Source organism: Jaculus jaculus, chromosome 12 (assembly GCF_020740685.1).
Source record: "Jaculus jaculus isolate mJacJac1 chromosome 12, mJacJac1.mat.Y.cur, whole genome shotgun sequence".
Classification (NCBI taxonomy): Eukaryota; Metazoa; Chordata; class Mammalia; order Rodentia; family Dipodidae; genus Jaculus; species Jaculus jaculus.
Genome location: NC_059113.1, coordinates 4,090,473 through 4,106,098, shown reverse-complemented (window position 1 = coordinate 4,106,098; position 15,626 = coordinate 4,090,473). Strand labels below are relative to the sequence as shown.

Below are 15,626 nucleotides of genomic sequence, written 5' to 3'. Positions count from 1 at the left end.
ATGTTTTTGCAAGTGTTAGGGAGACATGCTAACGGTCTCTTTTTGTTATCTGATGCATCTGTCTACATTGGGATCAGTTGTGCCATTGGTTTTTCTTGCCATTTTTTACATTGTTGTATTTTCTATGAGGCTGAACCTTGAATACCATTCTTGATCATTTTGGGTAGATATCATTGGCATCGGTCCCTCTGCCTTGAGTGCATAATTCTGGCCCCTCTGTAGGATGTGTGGAACGGAGGGCTTCTGGGTAGGGAATGGCAGGGAGAGTTGTATTGAGGCTGGGGTCCCAGGGTAGAGGCTCTTGCTTAGCCCACACACTTGGTTTTCACTGGAGTCACTGGCCCCTTCCTGTAGATAGGTTGTGAGTGCGGGGAATAGGCACGAGCTGCTGTCATTCTGCTAAGGAGAATGGTGGGTGAGGGGCCACAGAAATTATCCCCATGCTGCCTCCTCACTCCCGTACAGCCCTGTTGCCCGTGGTCCCTTCCAGTGCTGTCCTGGGAGGGGGCGGAGCTTCCTCCCCTGGACTTTCTTCACTGATGCCCTCTTGAGTGGTGCTTTCCCCTCCTTGACCCTCTCCTGCGTGCTTTGGTCTCATCATTGTGCTGGGTCTGATTTCCCACAGCTCCTTCCTCTGTTCCAGTTTCTTAAAACTATTAATCAAGATTAAATTCAGGTATAAAAAAGTCCTGATAACAGTAACCTTTCAAAACGTAGGGATCACCAGACACTGTCCACAGGAAGCCTGGAGACGGGTGAGAGGCTGTGGTCGCGAGTCCCCTGCCTGGCATCCTGGCTCTCTGCTCGGAATCCCTCGTAGGTACAGATGGCTGCTATCGTCAGGGTCACATGCCAGGAAGGAAGAAGGCTAAAAGCTCGTAGACAGCAGGGATGGCACAGAGTCTGCTGCACTGTTAAAGGGTTTCTAGTTCACTTCTTCACCGTCACTTCTGATCACAGTCACTGGCTTCCGCCGTCTGCAAGAGGAGAGGGAAGTTTGTGTCTTAGCCAGCTGTCGTGGAACTGGGAGCTACTCCCAGTAACCCAGGAGCCCGGGGGGGGGGGGGGTTGCAGCTGCTTCTCCCCCTCCAGCATCAGTGGGAGAACACATAGGCTCCTCCCAATGGCTGGAGCTGGTGGTTCTGCTCTTCCGAATGCAGGCTCCTTTGTGATGCACTCCAGGGTTCCGCCTAGAGTGGTTATAATGAAGATTTCCCAAAATGGACAGTTTTTATTGCCTTTTGGGGACATTGCTTTACTGAATATTACGTTGCTTTGAATGTTTTATGAAGAAGCAAACTTGGTGTGTTTCAAGCTCCTAGTTAGGACATTAAGATTGATTCTAGAGCTGGGTCTAGTGGCTTTTGCCTATAATTCCAGCACTTGGGGGGCTGAGGTAGGAGGATTGCTACAAGTTCCATGTCAGCCTGGGCTACAGTGAAACCTTGCCTCAAAAAACAAAACAAACAAAAAGATCAGTTCCATGGGTAGAGTCCAGTGTCCCTTTACAAGCCCTCTTGAGCCGAGTACCAGAAACTGAGCAGCTTAAAACAGTACAGCTTTCTCTCCACATCCTGCCCAAGTGTGGTTCCCTGGGCTCCAGGCCAGGCGGTCAACAGCATGCGTTCTTTCTAGAAGGCACTGTGCAGATCCTGTTCGGCTTCTACCAATTGCTTAAGCCCTGATCCTTTCTTCTGCCATCAAAGCCAGCCACCTTCTTCCATTTGATGACGAGATTTAATTATTTATTTTTCTTTTATAATTTTGTGATCTTGTGCACCAAGCCCGGGGCCTTGTGCATGCTAGGCACGTGCTCTTCCACTGAGCTACGTTCCCAGCCTAGAGCAGCCGCCAGAGTATGGTCCTCTTGCCTCAGCCTCCCAGGTGCTGGTATTACAGGCATAACTCCAACGTGCCTGATGCTTTTTAACCTTTTTTTTCTGAATTTGGTTCTCTTGCCACCCAATTGTAAGGATCCTTGTTGATTTAATTGAAATATGCAGAGGGTCCAAGATCATCTCTCCATCATGAGGGCACTCATGGAACCAGATGAGCGGCCCCTCTTACATGAAAGGTTGACTTGGGGCTACTCTGGAGGTGATTTTGCACACTTATGCGTCTCTAACTTAACTTTGAATGGTTTTTGTTATGTTATTCCCTAAAACTATTTCCCAGAAAATCCTAAGAACTTCCATTCAGTCTGCATGAATAAACTTTGCACCTAATAATTAGGAGTGTTATTAACAGTAGCTTCTTCAACCTCCAGAAAAATAACTTTTTTTTTTTTAAATAAGAAAAGCAGAGCAGGGCTGGAGGGATGGCCTAGCAGTTAAGGCACTTGTCTGCAAAGCCAGAGGACCCTGGTTCGATTCCCCAGGATCCATGCAAGCCAGTTGCACAAGGTGACACTTGCATCTGGAGTTCATTTGCAGTGGCTGGAGACCCTGGCATGCCCATTCTCTCTCTCTACTTGCTCTGTTTCTCTCTCTCAAATAAATAAATAGATTATATACATTAAAAAAGCAGTTCAAAACACTTTTGTTAGGCTGGGGAGGATGGCTCAAAGGTTAAAGGTGCTTGCTTGCAAAACCTGCCAGTTCAGGTCCAATTCCTCAGTACCCAGGTAAAGCTAGACTCACAAGATAGTTCATGTGTCTGAGGATGGTTTGCAGGAGTCCTGATGTGTGCATAATCTCTTTCAAATAAATAAAAATGCTTAAGGAAAACACAAAAAAGCTTTTGTCGTATTGATTTTGTTTTGAAATAATTGATTATGAAACTATATGCTTTTCTTTTTAACTCAATAAAAATAACTTTAATCTGAAATATCCATGATTGAAATGGAGTGTTATGGGCTTAGGAAATTTCTTAAACCCGAAGCCCTAACCACTGAGCAATCTCTCCAGCCCTCTTCTACTTTCTTGAGTTGGCATTCTTTCTCCCAATTATGCCGTTATTATTAACATATTTTTTTCTTGTTTCTGTCTTTGAAGCTTAAGAAATGTATAAAAACTCCAGAAATCCCATCTAAACATGTTCGGAACTGGGTCCCAAAGGTGTTGGAACAACGACGACAAGGCTTAGAAACGTATTTACAGGTAAGATATATTTAGATCCTCAGTTAATATAACTTAAATAATTGTTTCTCTCTTATTGTTTATCTCAGTACATAAGATTGTGATACCAAATCCTTACCAAGAAACCAAAAGATACATACCATTTTAAAATTATAAATATTTTATTGGTTGGTTCATTTACCTTTAATTGGATGCTTATAAAATTGGTTTATGAATTGGGGAAGTGAAAGTGTAGTACAATTGGAAAAACAATACTGATCTATTTCTTTCTTTTTTAAAAAAATAATTAATTTATTTGAAAGAGAGAGAGATACAGAAATAGGCAGGTAGAGAGAGGGAGAAAGAGAATGGATGTGCCAGGGCCCTCAGCCACTGCAAGTGAACTCCAGATGCGATGTGTGCGCCCCCTTGGCTTATGTGAGTCCTAGGGAGTTGAACCTGGGTCCTTTGGCTTTGTAGGCAAGTGCCTTGACTATTAAGCCATCTCTCCAGCTCAGGATCTATTTCTTAGTTCAACTGTTCAGATTACTTTGTACTTTAGAATAATTTTGTTTTCTGTGTTTAGGTTTGGGGGCTGGTTGGTTTCGTGGTAGGAAGTAGATTTTTTCGTGATAGGAAGTGTGCTCTGCTGACATGCTGTGGCTCATTGAGGATGGGGGTGGACGTTGCCTATAACAAAGTACAGCCTCATGAAAATTGGGATGCATTTCTCAAAAGAATGCAGCAGAAGCTCTTTCTGCAGCTGAGAGGGCAGCCTGAGGCGTATAATGAATCTCTCCACCAGGTGACAGGGTGTGGGCGCACCTTCTGGTTGCTGGCACACAACTCTCAAGCAGAAGTAGTTGAGGATAAAGGAAACTTACGTCTAGGGAGAGGTTGCCTCCATTGCAGCGGGGAAAGCAGAGCAGGAAACAGGCTCACGTCGCCACATGTCACCAAGCTGGTAACAGAGAGCGCGCGCTGCGCCGGGAACTTCCAGTAGATGAGGCTGATCAACCTCAGGGTCCAGCCCTGGTGGCACACCTCCTCCAGCAAGCCACCACCTCCCGAATTGCCACCAGCTGGGAACCAAGTGTTCAAAGCCCATGGGCTCTAGGGGACACTTCACATTCAAGCACCACAGAAGGCAAAGGAGAAGGTGGCATCAGCTTTTCTGAATGATCCCGTCCTACCCACCCCCCGCCCCATGCTGAGGCCTGGTGACTGTTGTGTAAGTCGTCACGAAGTCCACGGGCACTGCTCAGGTAAGGAAGGCCCAGCCATGCACTACACCTGAGAGGAGACGTGCAAGAAGGCTCACGGTCGATACAGCTGTGGTGGACAGGGGCCGCACTTCTCGAAATCATCATGTGTACCCAGTGGGGCACATCTGCAATCCCAGAGCTTGGGAGGTTAAAGCAGGAGAATCAATAATTATAAGTCACCTTGATGAACTCAGGGAGATGCTATCTCACAAAATAAGCTGGGCGTGGGAGCACATGCCATTCATCTCAGTTCTAGGGAGGCAGAGGTAGGAGGGTCGCCATGAGTTCGAGGCCACCCTGAGACTCCATAGTGAATTCCAGGTCAGCCTGAGCTAGAATGAGACCCCATTTTGAAAAACCAAAATAATAACAATAACACATGTTATAAATAATGAGCAAGCAAAATAGAAAGGAGGAGGAGAGGATGATGGCGATGTGGAATTCACGTACGAGTTAAGAATCCGTGACTGATCCTTCTGAGGTGGTCACGTCGGGGAATGTGGCTGCCTGACAGTGTCTGCTCTGGTGTCTCTGTGGTCCTCTAAGAGGTATCAGCCTTGGGCGGAACCTACTGGGAGCTGTGAAGCTGGCGTTATTGTCCTGCTCCAGAGCTCTAGCGGAAGGTTGGCTGTGAGGCACTGGAGACTGATGCCAAGGAGAGGTTGCCCCCACAGGCCTGAACACAGTCCAAAGAATGATGCCAGGAGTCAATGCCAAGCTTGCTTGGTGTTCTGATCTCTACAGTGTTCAAAGTGGAAGGTGGCCGGCTGGAACTGGCCAGGGCTCGGGGAGGACCCCGTTTCTGCCCTTTTGCTTTGGGGCTTAGTGGAAGGGCTCTTCACTGTGTCTTCCTGGGAGCGAGAGTCCCAGGAATGGGACCACAAATCACAGGGATGTGTGTGGCCTTCCTTGGGAAGTCTTACATGGAGCCGTGAGACTCTGTAGCTTCAGGCAGCCCTTCATAGCAAGCACCAAACCAAAAACCAGAGAGACTCAAGACGTATGCGAAGGGGGAAATGCACGCTCTCTGTAATTAAATGGAATAGGTAAACAGTGCACTTTCATTTGTACGCCAGATTTTCCACAGATATTGTGTCTGTTCAAACTTCAGTTCTGAAGAAAGCTCCACTCACCCCTCCCCCACTGCCTTTGACACATGACTTCCATTACTACTCAGTGTAAACGTTTTAAGTTGTCTGTACTTTGTATATAAATATGTGGATAAAATCATCTGGCACAGGAAGGAGTTTACAGTTATACTCAAATTGAGCTTAGAATTTTCTATTCTCAGAAACGGGGCTTGGAGGGTGTGGAAGGGCGGTGAGGGCTGGCCTCCTGGGGTGCATTTCTTGCTGTTTGCTGCCACTCGGTCCAGCCCCGTGCAGGCCCTTTTCTTCTCTCCTGTCCTCTGCGGGGAGCGGAGCTGGGCGGGAGTCACAGGGAGATGCGCTGGTGAAGACCGACCCGGCCTTGGTGCTTTCTTGAGTCTGAGCATTTCAGCAATTTTTTTTTTTTTTTTTCCCCAAGGTAGGGTCTCGCTGTAGCCCAGGCTGATCTGGAATTTACTATGTAGTCTCAGGGTAGCCTTGGACTCACGGCAGTTCTCCTACCTCTGCCTCTCCCCCCCCCCCCCCCGAGTGCTGGGATTAAAGGCGCCACCACTGCTGGCTTTATTTCAGCATTTAATGCAATGGATAGTCCTGCCTTTTTCCACCCTCTTTTCTGCAGTGCTCCTGAGCCTTGGAGAGGGTGCTAGAGACATCTCACTTGTGCTCAGCCCTCCACTGTCACTCACCCGCAGTGCTCTGACAAGCTTTGAGCCCCCCCCCCCCCCGCAGTCACACCATCTGCCAAGAGAAGCCTCTCTGACCACAGGTGAGAGCCGTGCACATCAATGGTCAGACGCATAAAGATTCAGAGGTCAGTTTGATGGGAACAGCATATTCATTTAGCCAGACATCAGTACATCTTCCCCACGAGGGCCCATGACCTTCCCAGCCATAGGATTTGGACCAGGTTTTCTGTACCAGGCGTGAATGAATTCCTTCCTCTGCAGTATACCTCAGAGTGTGCCCATCAGAGAGCAGTTGGTTACCTCCACATGACAATTATGTCACTATTGCACCAGGGGCCATCTCTTGACTGGCTGGCTGGCCAGCTGTGTAGCTCCCAGCAGCCACTACTGATGCAGACTGTGGGTAACTCTTCTCCCGCAGCCCGCGCCACGCTTGTCAGCGCTGTGACCGCTGGCCAGCAGGAAGGAGGCTTCCGGCACCATTCCCGCTTGATTTCTCAGGAAAGCATCCATTTCCAACGTTAAGTTTTTCCTTTCTTTAATGGTAAACAAAAGAAGGACCCAGCCTACCTTGACAACTGTGTTTTAAGTTCTTTTCCATTTCTTTTCTGGCCACCAGTAGTTTGACAACGAGAGTCAGAGAAAACCCACATTTACTGTTTATTTGTCTATACCTCAGAAGTCATCACAGAATATTAATTTATGTGTACTTTATAATTAAAGGCTTTATAAATTTATAATTAAATTTAATTTAAGTATGTTAGTCTTTCTAAAAAATAATATTGTGGCAGAGATGTTGGATTTAATAACCTTTCCTCCTGGAAATTTTAATACTTTTTATTTGAGGGGGACAAGTGAGAATGAACTCCAGATCTATGCACCACTGTGTGTATTTGGCTTTACATGGGCACTGGAGACTGGAATCTAGGCAGGCAAGCTTTGCAAGCGAGTACCTGTAGCTGCTGAGCCATCTCAGTTCCCCCTAGTGCCGGGCGTTTGTGTTAGTTGTCCCAGAGCTCCAGGAGGCCGAGACAGGATCCTCACTTAAGTCCAGGATGCTGATGTCAGCCTGGTCTAGCAAGAGAGGATGGGAAGGGAGGAAGAGAGAGAAAGATGGAGAGAATATTAGAACAAGGAAAGAAGCCACTTGATTATCCCACATCATTTCCTTCTTTTTTTTTTTTTTTTTTTTTTTTTTTTGAGGTAGGGTTTCCAATCTAGTCCAGGCTGAACTGGAATTCACTAGTTTCAGGGTGGCCTTGAACTCACGGCGAACCTCCTACCTCTGCCTCCTGAGTGCTGAGATTAAAGGTGTATGCCACCATGCCCGGCTATTTCACATCTTAAGGAGGAGCAAAGTCAACATATTATGATGGTCAATGCCTGATTGTCAATCTGACAGTATTTGGAATTACCAAGAACGTCAATCTGTGGAGCATGTGTGAGGGATTGTCTAGATTAGATTAATTGGCATGGGAGGATCTACCTAACTGTGGGTGATCAACCAGATTCTATTCCTGCCGCCATGCCTCCCTCCCCCATGGCTGGGCGGAAATAAACTCTTCGCTCCTTGGACTGCTTTCTTGCTGAGTATTTAGACACTGCACTGTGGGTCTCTTGAGCGCACCCCCTGTAAGCAGTCTGCTTCTTTTGTTGTGGCTTCTGGTTTTGCTTATTGAGACAGTATCTAGTTACACGTCCCTGCCTGGCCTCCCCATCGCTGAGATGGTAGACACGCCCTTCTGTGCTTGGAGAATAAGATCTCATCACGTCAGCCTCCTGCCTCGCCGTCTCCAGTGCTGGGATCTAGACATGAAGTTCCATGCCTAGATCTTAATTTAACTTTCTAGGATCATTGTAGGGGTACTGAAGGAGAAATGTCGGAGCGCTTACTTACCGTGTTTCATAGCTCTTCCCTTATGTAGTGCACTCCAGCAAAACTGGGATTTACAAGTGGATGTTTTGTTGTGTTAAAGTAGACTTGAACAAAAGAAGATCTTTTGTACATGAATGGAAGAAAACAAAATGGTTTTCATTCTAAGAAAAAATGCATGCCAAAATGTTTTTTAGCAACAAGCTTTTTACTTCCCAACTCATAAAGTTGTACTTCAAGTTAGAAAGAGGTCATATGTTGAGAACCAACTGCAAGTTGAAAATTCCATGAGTGAAAGCCCACTCAGTACCACAGCTGAACACCTCAGCTGATCACATCACTAGAGAGTGCCCCCCCCACCGAGAAAATATCAAAACCCAGGGTTTAAGGTATGATCTCTACAGAATGCCCACGACTTTCATACCATTATAGTTACATAATCTCAAGTTGAACTACCATAATGGGGCATCTGCACCAGAAATTTGTCTGCTTTGGGGAATATCTTAACTTAAAAATTTAATAACAATCTTAATATTTCCATGCATGCACATACATCTATACATAGTTTGCTTTTATTTATTTATTTGTTAGAGTTAGAGAGGGAGAGAGAGAGATTGAGAGAGAGAGAGAGAGAGAGAGAGAACGAGAGCAAGAGTGAGAATGGGCATGCCAGGGCTTCCAGCCACTGCAAACAAACTCCAGACACGTGTGTCCCTTTGTGCATCTGGCTAACGTGGATTCTTGGGAATTGAACCTGAGTCCTTTGGCTTTGCAGGCAAGTGCCTTAACCACTAAGCAATCCTTCCAGCCCCATAGTTTGCTTTTTATGATGAGCATTCATCAAGCCTTGCAAGGTTTGAGGCAGGAGGATAAATCTAATTTCAGAGAAGCCTTGAACCCAAGTTGACTAGTTGGCTGGTCTCTCTGTTTTACTTTCCATGGTGTGATGGTTGTCAACTTGATTGGATTTAGACGCTCCTAGGAGACAGACCTCTGGGCAGATCTGTGAGGTAGTGTCTAGATGAGGTTAAGAGAGGAAGCCGGGCGTGGTGGCGCATGCCTTTAATCCCAGCACTTGGGAGGCAGAGGTAGGAGGATCGCCATGAGTTCAAGGCCACACTGAGACTACAGAGTTAATTCCAGGTCAGACTGGACCAGAGTGAGACCCTACTTTGAAAAAAAAAAAAAAAAAAAACAGAGGACCCACCCTAACTATGCCTTGGGCTGGGGTCCCAAGCTAAGTGAGAGGGAGCTAGTGGGTGAGCGCAGCGTTCATTGCCCCTGCTTCCGAGCCGCACGTGGAATGTGGCCAGCTGCTCTGTGCTCCCACCAGGACGGGCTGTCCCCTTCCGACCTGTAAACCAGGATCGGTCCTTCTCTTTGCATTTGCTTCTTGCCACTTCCAAGGAACTCCAGATTCATGTGTCCCGTGGATTCTAAGGTATAGAAACTGGGCAGTCAGGCTTTCCAAACAATTACCTTTAACCACTGAGAAATCTCTCCAGCCCCAAATGATCTTAGTAAAAGAGAACAAAGTGTTCAGAAGATGAGTGAACAAGGAGAGAGCAGCTGTCGGAGGCCTCTTCTGAAAATAATGGTACTCCATTTGTGACTAGAAACACACTTATATATGCATTATATACATATGAATAAGCCCCAATGAAACCCACTGTTATATGAATTAATATATACTAATACTTTTTTTTTTTTTTCGAGGTAGGGTCTCACTCTAGCTCAGGCTGACCTGGAATTCACTATGTAGTCTCAGGGTGGCCTCGAACTCATGGTGATCCTCCTACCTCTGCCTCCCAAGTTCTGGGATTAAAGGCGTGCGCCACCACGCCCGGCTTGCTAATACATTTTTAAAGGCAAGGAAAAGAGACAGTACTCGAAAAGGTTGAGGGAATTTGCCATGATCTCAAGAAGGCTGACATTTTGTGACTAAGGGTGCTTGTCTGTGGTACCCTCATACAGCCAGCGCACACAGTGATGTGTGTGTGGAGCTCGTTTGCAGTAGCAAGAGGCCCTGGCAAACCCATATGGGCCCTCTAAAATAAATAAATAAAAAATAAGGGCTGGAGAGATGGCTTAGCAGTTAAGCGCTTGACTGGGAAGCCTAAGGACCCCAGTTCAAGGCTCGGTTCCCCAGGTCCCACGTTAGCCAGATGCACATGGGGGCACACGTGTCTGGAGTTCGTTTGCAGAGGCTGGAAGCCCTGGCGCGCCCATTCTCTCTCTCTCCCTCTATCTGTCTTTCTCTCTGTGTCTGTCGCTCTCAAATAAATAAATAAAATTTTAAAAATAATCTAAAAGTGTACAGTAAGTATTGTCCGTTAGCTAATATAGTTTATTTTTATGATTTTTTTTTGTATTCCCTCATTCTGTTGTCTTATCATTTGTCGTTTATGGTGTTCATAAGGAGTGAACAGTGAGCCCGCGGACAGCGGTCACTGCAAGCCGGGCAGAAGTGACTCGTAGAAATGCAGACTGGGGTGCCCTGAGCTCACGGTGAAAGTTGTCCTCAGAGTTCCAGCGAGCTGGTTTGTGTCACAGCAGTTGATGCAGGTCATTGTCTTCAAAGGACCCTGTCGCCTGAGCAGCCAGCCGTTCTTTAAGTCAGTGTGCGGGGATGTTCACTGCATCAGCAGCCTGCAGTGAGAGAGTATCTTATTCTTAGATTTCCAGCAATACAGGAAACATTTGCTGAAGTTGACTGCATGTGTTTGAAGGTGTGTACTATTTTTTTTTTTTTAATTTTGGAGTTCAGTAAGCCATATATAATTGGCTCACGGTTGCTAAGCATACTGTTTACATTTCTCCCATCTTAATTTGGCTGCTTGGTATAGGGAAAGATGAATTCAAGTAACCGCCTTGAAATATAGTATTGCTGATATAATTTGGCTTAGTTCAACCATCTTTGCTTTTCATTAATCAATCTTTTTCTGTGACTTTTTTTCATTTTAGATTAACTACAGATTTTCCCCTTTTCCTGCGCACACACATTTATGTCTGTTCTTTTAGTAGTTACCTGTTATTTTCCATCTGAACTTTAATAATTTCTTAATTCTGACCACCTTTGATATGACTCTGTGGGCTGATGGTTCTTTTCTCTCAGCACCTAAGAAATACTGTGCTTTTCCTACCCATATCCCTGGTTTCTGATAAGAAAAAGCATCAACTGCCATGTTACTCGTTCTTCCCCTGTGTATGAGATCTTGTTTTAAAGCACAATCATCAGGGCATCATCCCTGCATTTTGTTTCAGAATTTTTGAGGTTTTCCCCCTTTGAAGTTCTCTCAGCTTCTAGAAGACACGGGCTTATGTCTGTTGCCGGATTCAGAGGTTTTTGGCCCACTTTCGGCTTCCATGCCCCCGCTCGCTCTCTCCTGCTCACAGGATTGCAGGGATTAGGCAGCTTGGAGCCCTGCTCCTGCTTTTTGAGGTCTTCTCTCGCCAGAGCCGAACCGAGGATTCATCTCTGTCTTCTGGCTCACTGATTCTCTGCTCGGCTCTTCCCTGCTTCTGTGGAGGCCAAACACTGATGGGTGTTGCTTTCAAGTTCTAAAATTCCCCTTCACTATTTCTTTGTATCTTTTAGTTTTTTGCTGAGACCCATGTTTGCTGAGTCATTCTCTTTTTCACTTTCAAATGTCTTCATAATCATTCCCTGAAACATTTTTTATGGGAGCTGCCTCCAAATGGCTTTCTAGTAAGCCTTTCTTCACGGGGCTTGTTGACTGAATTTTCCATTTAGTTTGATATCTGCTTTGCCTTGGCATACCAGAGCAATCCGATGGACTCTGGCCCGTCTTGTGTTCTGGGGCTCTATGTCTTACTAACCTTTCTGGGGTAGCTGTTTTTCTCTAATAGCTCTGCCGAAAAGGCACCACCTTGTTTTTGTAGGTTGAGGTGAAGACCATCTTCTCCATCTGGATAGGGGTAGGGCACGCTCCTTAGTACTGCCAACATGTAAATGCAGTCTCTACTCCTACCAGACCTTCTTTGATGCCACCATAGCAGGACTCGGGAGGAGCATGTAGCTGCTGCCAGGTGGCTGTGGAAGTCCAGGCTCCTTATAGGATCTTTGCTGCTTGGGCAGGCGGACACAGAGTGCCAGGTGGCGGTGGAAATCTGTGGCCTCTGGCCAGAGAAACTAAGCTTAATGGGGCTTGCTTGGTTCATTCACTCACTTATGATTACATTAGGGAGATCTGACTATTTCCTTGTTTCTAACTTTTCAGATTCAAATCCTGGGTGTGGGAGCTGGGGACATAGCTCAGCAGGACAACAGCTTGCTTGGAAGCATGAGGCTTCGGGTTCCATCCTCAGTACCCACGTGGCGATACACACGTCTGATCCCCGTGCTGGGAAGGCAGAGGCGCCCGCTAGCCTGACAGTCTGGCCTAATTGGTAATCAGACCAGTGAGAAGCTCTGCCTCACACAGAAAGGGGGACAGCGTTCCTGAGGATAACACGTGACACTGTCCTCTGGCTTCCACATGCAGACAGATCTTGAATGTGCGAGGCAACACGAAATAAAGACGAGATCTATGTCTCTTGGAAACTTTGCCTCTTTTTCTGGAGCCTTTTGTAACCTTCTTAATTTTTTTTTTTTTTTTTTTTTTTTTTTTGGTTTTTCGAGGTAGGGTCTCACTCTGGTCCAGGCTGACCTGGAATTAACTCTGTCATCTCAGGGTGGCCTTGAACTCACAGCAATCCTCCTACCTCTGCCTCCCGAGTGCTGGGATTAAAGGTGTGTGCCACCATGCCCAGCTCCTTAATTTTTGTTTTATGCACAGTGTCCAGTGTTTGCTTGAACTGGGGAGAAGAACAAGGTCATGCAGGTCTAAGCCGTCTTCCCAGCCTTTTGCTGGACTGTCTCCCTTCCCTCCCTCGGGCCCCTCCTCTCTGCGTTGAGTTCCTGTGTGCGGGCTCCTTAGCGGCCGGAGGTCCATGTCAGCACAGAGGTGTTGCTCCTACACTGTCTCCTTGCTCCTGCTAATTGTTTCCTTTGCAACCACGCAGCTTTTTGGTTTGATTCAACCCCGTGTGTCTCTATTTGCTTTTGTTTCCTGAACTTCGGGGTCTCCGCTACATAATATTACACTTCTGCTATCCTCAAGCATCTCGCCTGGGTTCTCTTCTCGTAGTTTCCTAGTTTCAAGTCTTACACTTAAGTTTTCTCACGTTCGGTTTGGTGACCGTGACCACATTCGTCCGCGCAGCGCCATCCGTCTTCCGGGAAGTCATCTTCCATGCGGAATCCTCATCCCTGCGCGGAAACTTGCCGTCCCTTCGCTCGGCCCTTGGCGACCACCACTGCATCGGCCTCTGTGGCCCTGCTGAGCCGGCACTGCGAGCAGGTGGGGTCCCACAGTGCCTGTCTTTGGGGTAGCTTATTTCACTTAACACGGTGTCCTTACGGGTTATCTGAGTTGCAGTGTGTGACAGAACTTCCTTCCTTTTAAAGGTCGAATAATACTCCGCTGTTCGTGCGCATCACGTTTTGCTTACCCAGCGGTGGACATTTGCATTGCTATGTCTTGGCTGTCTTAAGCATCGGTCAGCATGGATCCAGGTGCTTCTTTGAGACCCTGCTTTCAAGCGTGTCATTTCTTGTGGGGGCTTTCTACATCCCTTTCATTACAGTGCGTCGCTTTCTCTGATGAAACTAATTTGAGTGTGAAGCGTCCCTCACAGGGACGTGTGTTGGGGCACTTGGTCACCAGATGGAGGTGCTGTCGGGGAAGGCTCTGGATCCCATAGGAAACGAGGCCCAGCTGGTGGAAGGGTGCTTCTGGGTGCCGGCTTCATGAAGCACAGCCCTCACACTTTACCGCCCCATGTCCCCCCTTCTGCCGGGTGACACGCAGCTCTCGCTCCCCTCCCACGGAGCCCCCCCCCACTTCTACATGACCATGGGGTATGCCCCCAAACCGCGAGCCCAGATAAACCTTCTCCCTCAGTTGTTTCTGGTCAGGAATTTGGTCAGAGCTATGAGCAGAGTAACTAAAGCAGTCCCCTTCTTTTGCAGGTTTGTTTTTATTGCGAAGGGACACTGAAATTTGACATGTGCTCTGTTTACTTTAATTGAAATGATAGTTTTTCTCCCCTTAGTTGGTATTTTGTTATTTTAAAGTTGTTTATTTATTTATTGGAGTGTGTGTGTGTCTTGATGCTACCAATGAATACCAGGTGCTTTCACCAGTGTGCATCATGGGTGCTAGTGAATTGAATCCAGGTGGCTGGCTTTGGAAGCAGACACTTAATTTTTTTTTTATTTTTATTTATTTATTTGAGAGTGAGAAAGAGGCAGATAGAGAGAGAGAGAACAAGTGGGTATGCCACGGCCTCTAGCCACTGCAAACAGCAGATGCATGCGCCACCTTGTGCATCTGGCTTATGTGGGTCCTGGGGAATCGAGCCTCAAACTGGGGTCCGTAGGCTTCACAGGCCAGCGCTTAACTGCTAAGCCATCTCTCCAGCCTGGAAGCAGACACTTTAGCTGCTAAACCAACTTTCTAGCCTATTAGCTAATATTTTTATGTTGGACTATTCTTATATTTCAGGAATAAACCTCCCTTGGGCATAGTTTATAATCTTTTGAATACTCATAGTTTGATTTCTATTATCTTGTGAAAATTTTTGTATGAAAGTTCATAAGGGATTTTGTAATTTTATTTATTTATTTAAGAGAGAGAGAGAATGGGCATGCCAGGACCTCTTGCCACTGAAAACAAACTCCAGATGCATGCAACACTTTGTGTACCTGGCTTACATGGGTACTAGGGAATTGAACCTGAGTCCTTAGGCTTCACAGACAAGTTCCTTAACTGCCATTCCCATCTCTCCAGCCCTGTAGTTCTCCTGCATTGTGAGGTCTTTATCTAGCTTTGACAGGAGTACAATGCTGGTCTTATATAGTGTGTTAAAGAGTGTTTCTGCCTCTTACAGTTCTTTGGAGGATCATGAAACAGATCAGTCTTAGTTGTTGAAATGTTTGATAGAATTTTCCAGTGATACCATCAGGTACAAGGATTGCCTTTGTCAGGAGATTTTATTGGTTTGATTCTTGCTGTTTTGTGGGTGTTTGTTTAAGACAGGGTCTTGCTATGTAGCTGAGGCTGGTCTATAACTCTCTAGTCTCTTGCCTTAGCCTCCCAAGTGCCTACTGTCAGGAGATTAGTTTCTGCGTGTGCATGTGTGTGAGCGTACATGTGCACGTGTGTGCGCCAGAGCACGGAGGCCGGAGGCTGACGTCACGTGTCTTCCCAAGTGCTGGGATTAAAGGCGTGCACCACCATGTCTGACTTACTTTTGAAAGTTTTTGATAGTTAATGATTAATTACAGAAATGGAGGCATGATTACAGAAAATTTGGGGGCTTTTCTAGAATATTTTTATTTTTAGATTTGCAAATACCTACTAGCATAGATAAATGAAATTTTTTCTTTTATATTAGTGTTCTCCTCTAGTCACCTTTCTGTAGAGTTTTAATAAAGCAAAGTTATAGATTTCTCAAGTATATTTTGATGTACAAATATTATAAGAAATAGTATTATTTTTGAGACAGGGTCTTGTGTAGCACAGGCTAGCCTCTGGCTGTGTATCTGAGGCTGACCTTGAATTCTTTTTTTC

General features: G+C 46.2%; 1 protein-coding gene across 1 annotated transcript in view; it reads left to right on the top strand.

Moving 5' to 3' along the window:
• Nucleotides 1-15,626, top strand: part of Snx24 (sorting nexin 24) — a 163,004-nt gene that overhangs the window by 100,184 nt on the left and 47,194 nt on the right. The window contains exon 3 of the mRNA XM_045131923.1: nucleotides 2,994-3,098. Within this exon, the coding sequence (XP_044987858.1) occupies nucleotides 2,994-3,098 (105 nt within the window). The remainder of the gene's footprint in view (nucleotides 1-2,993; nucleotides 3,099-15,626) is intronic.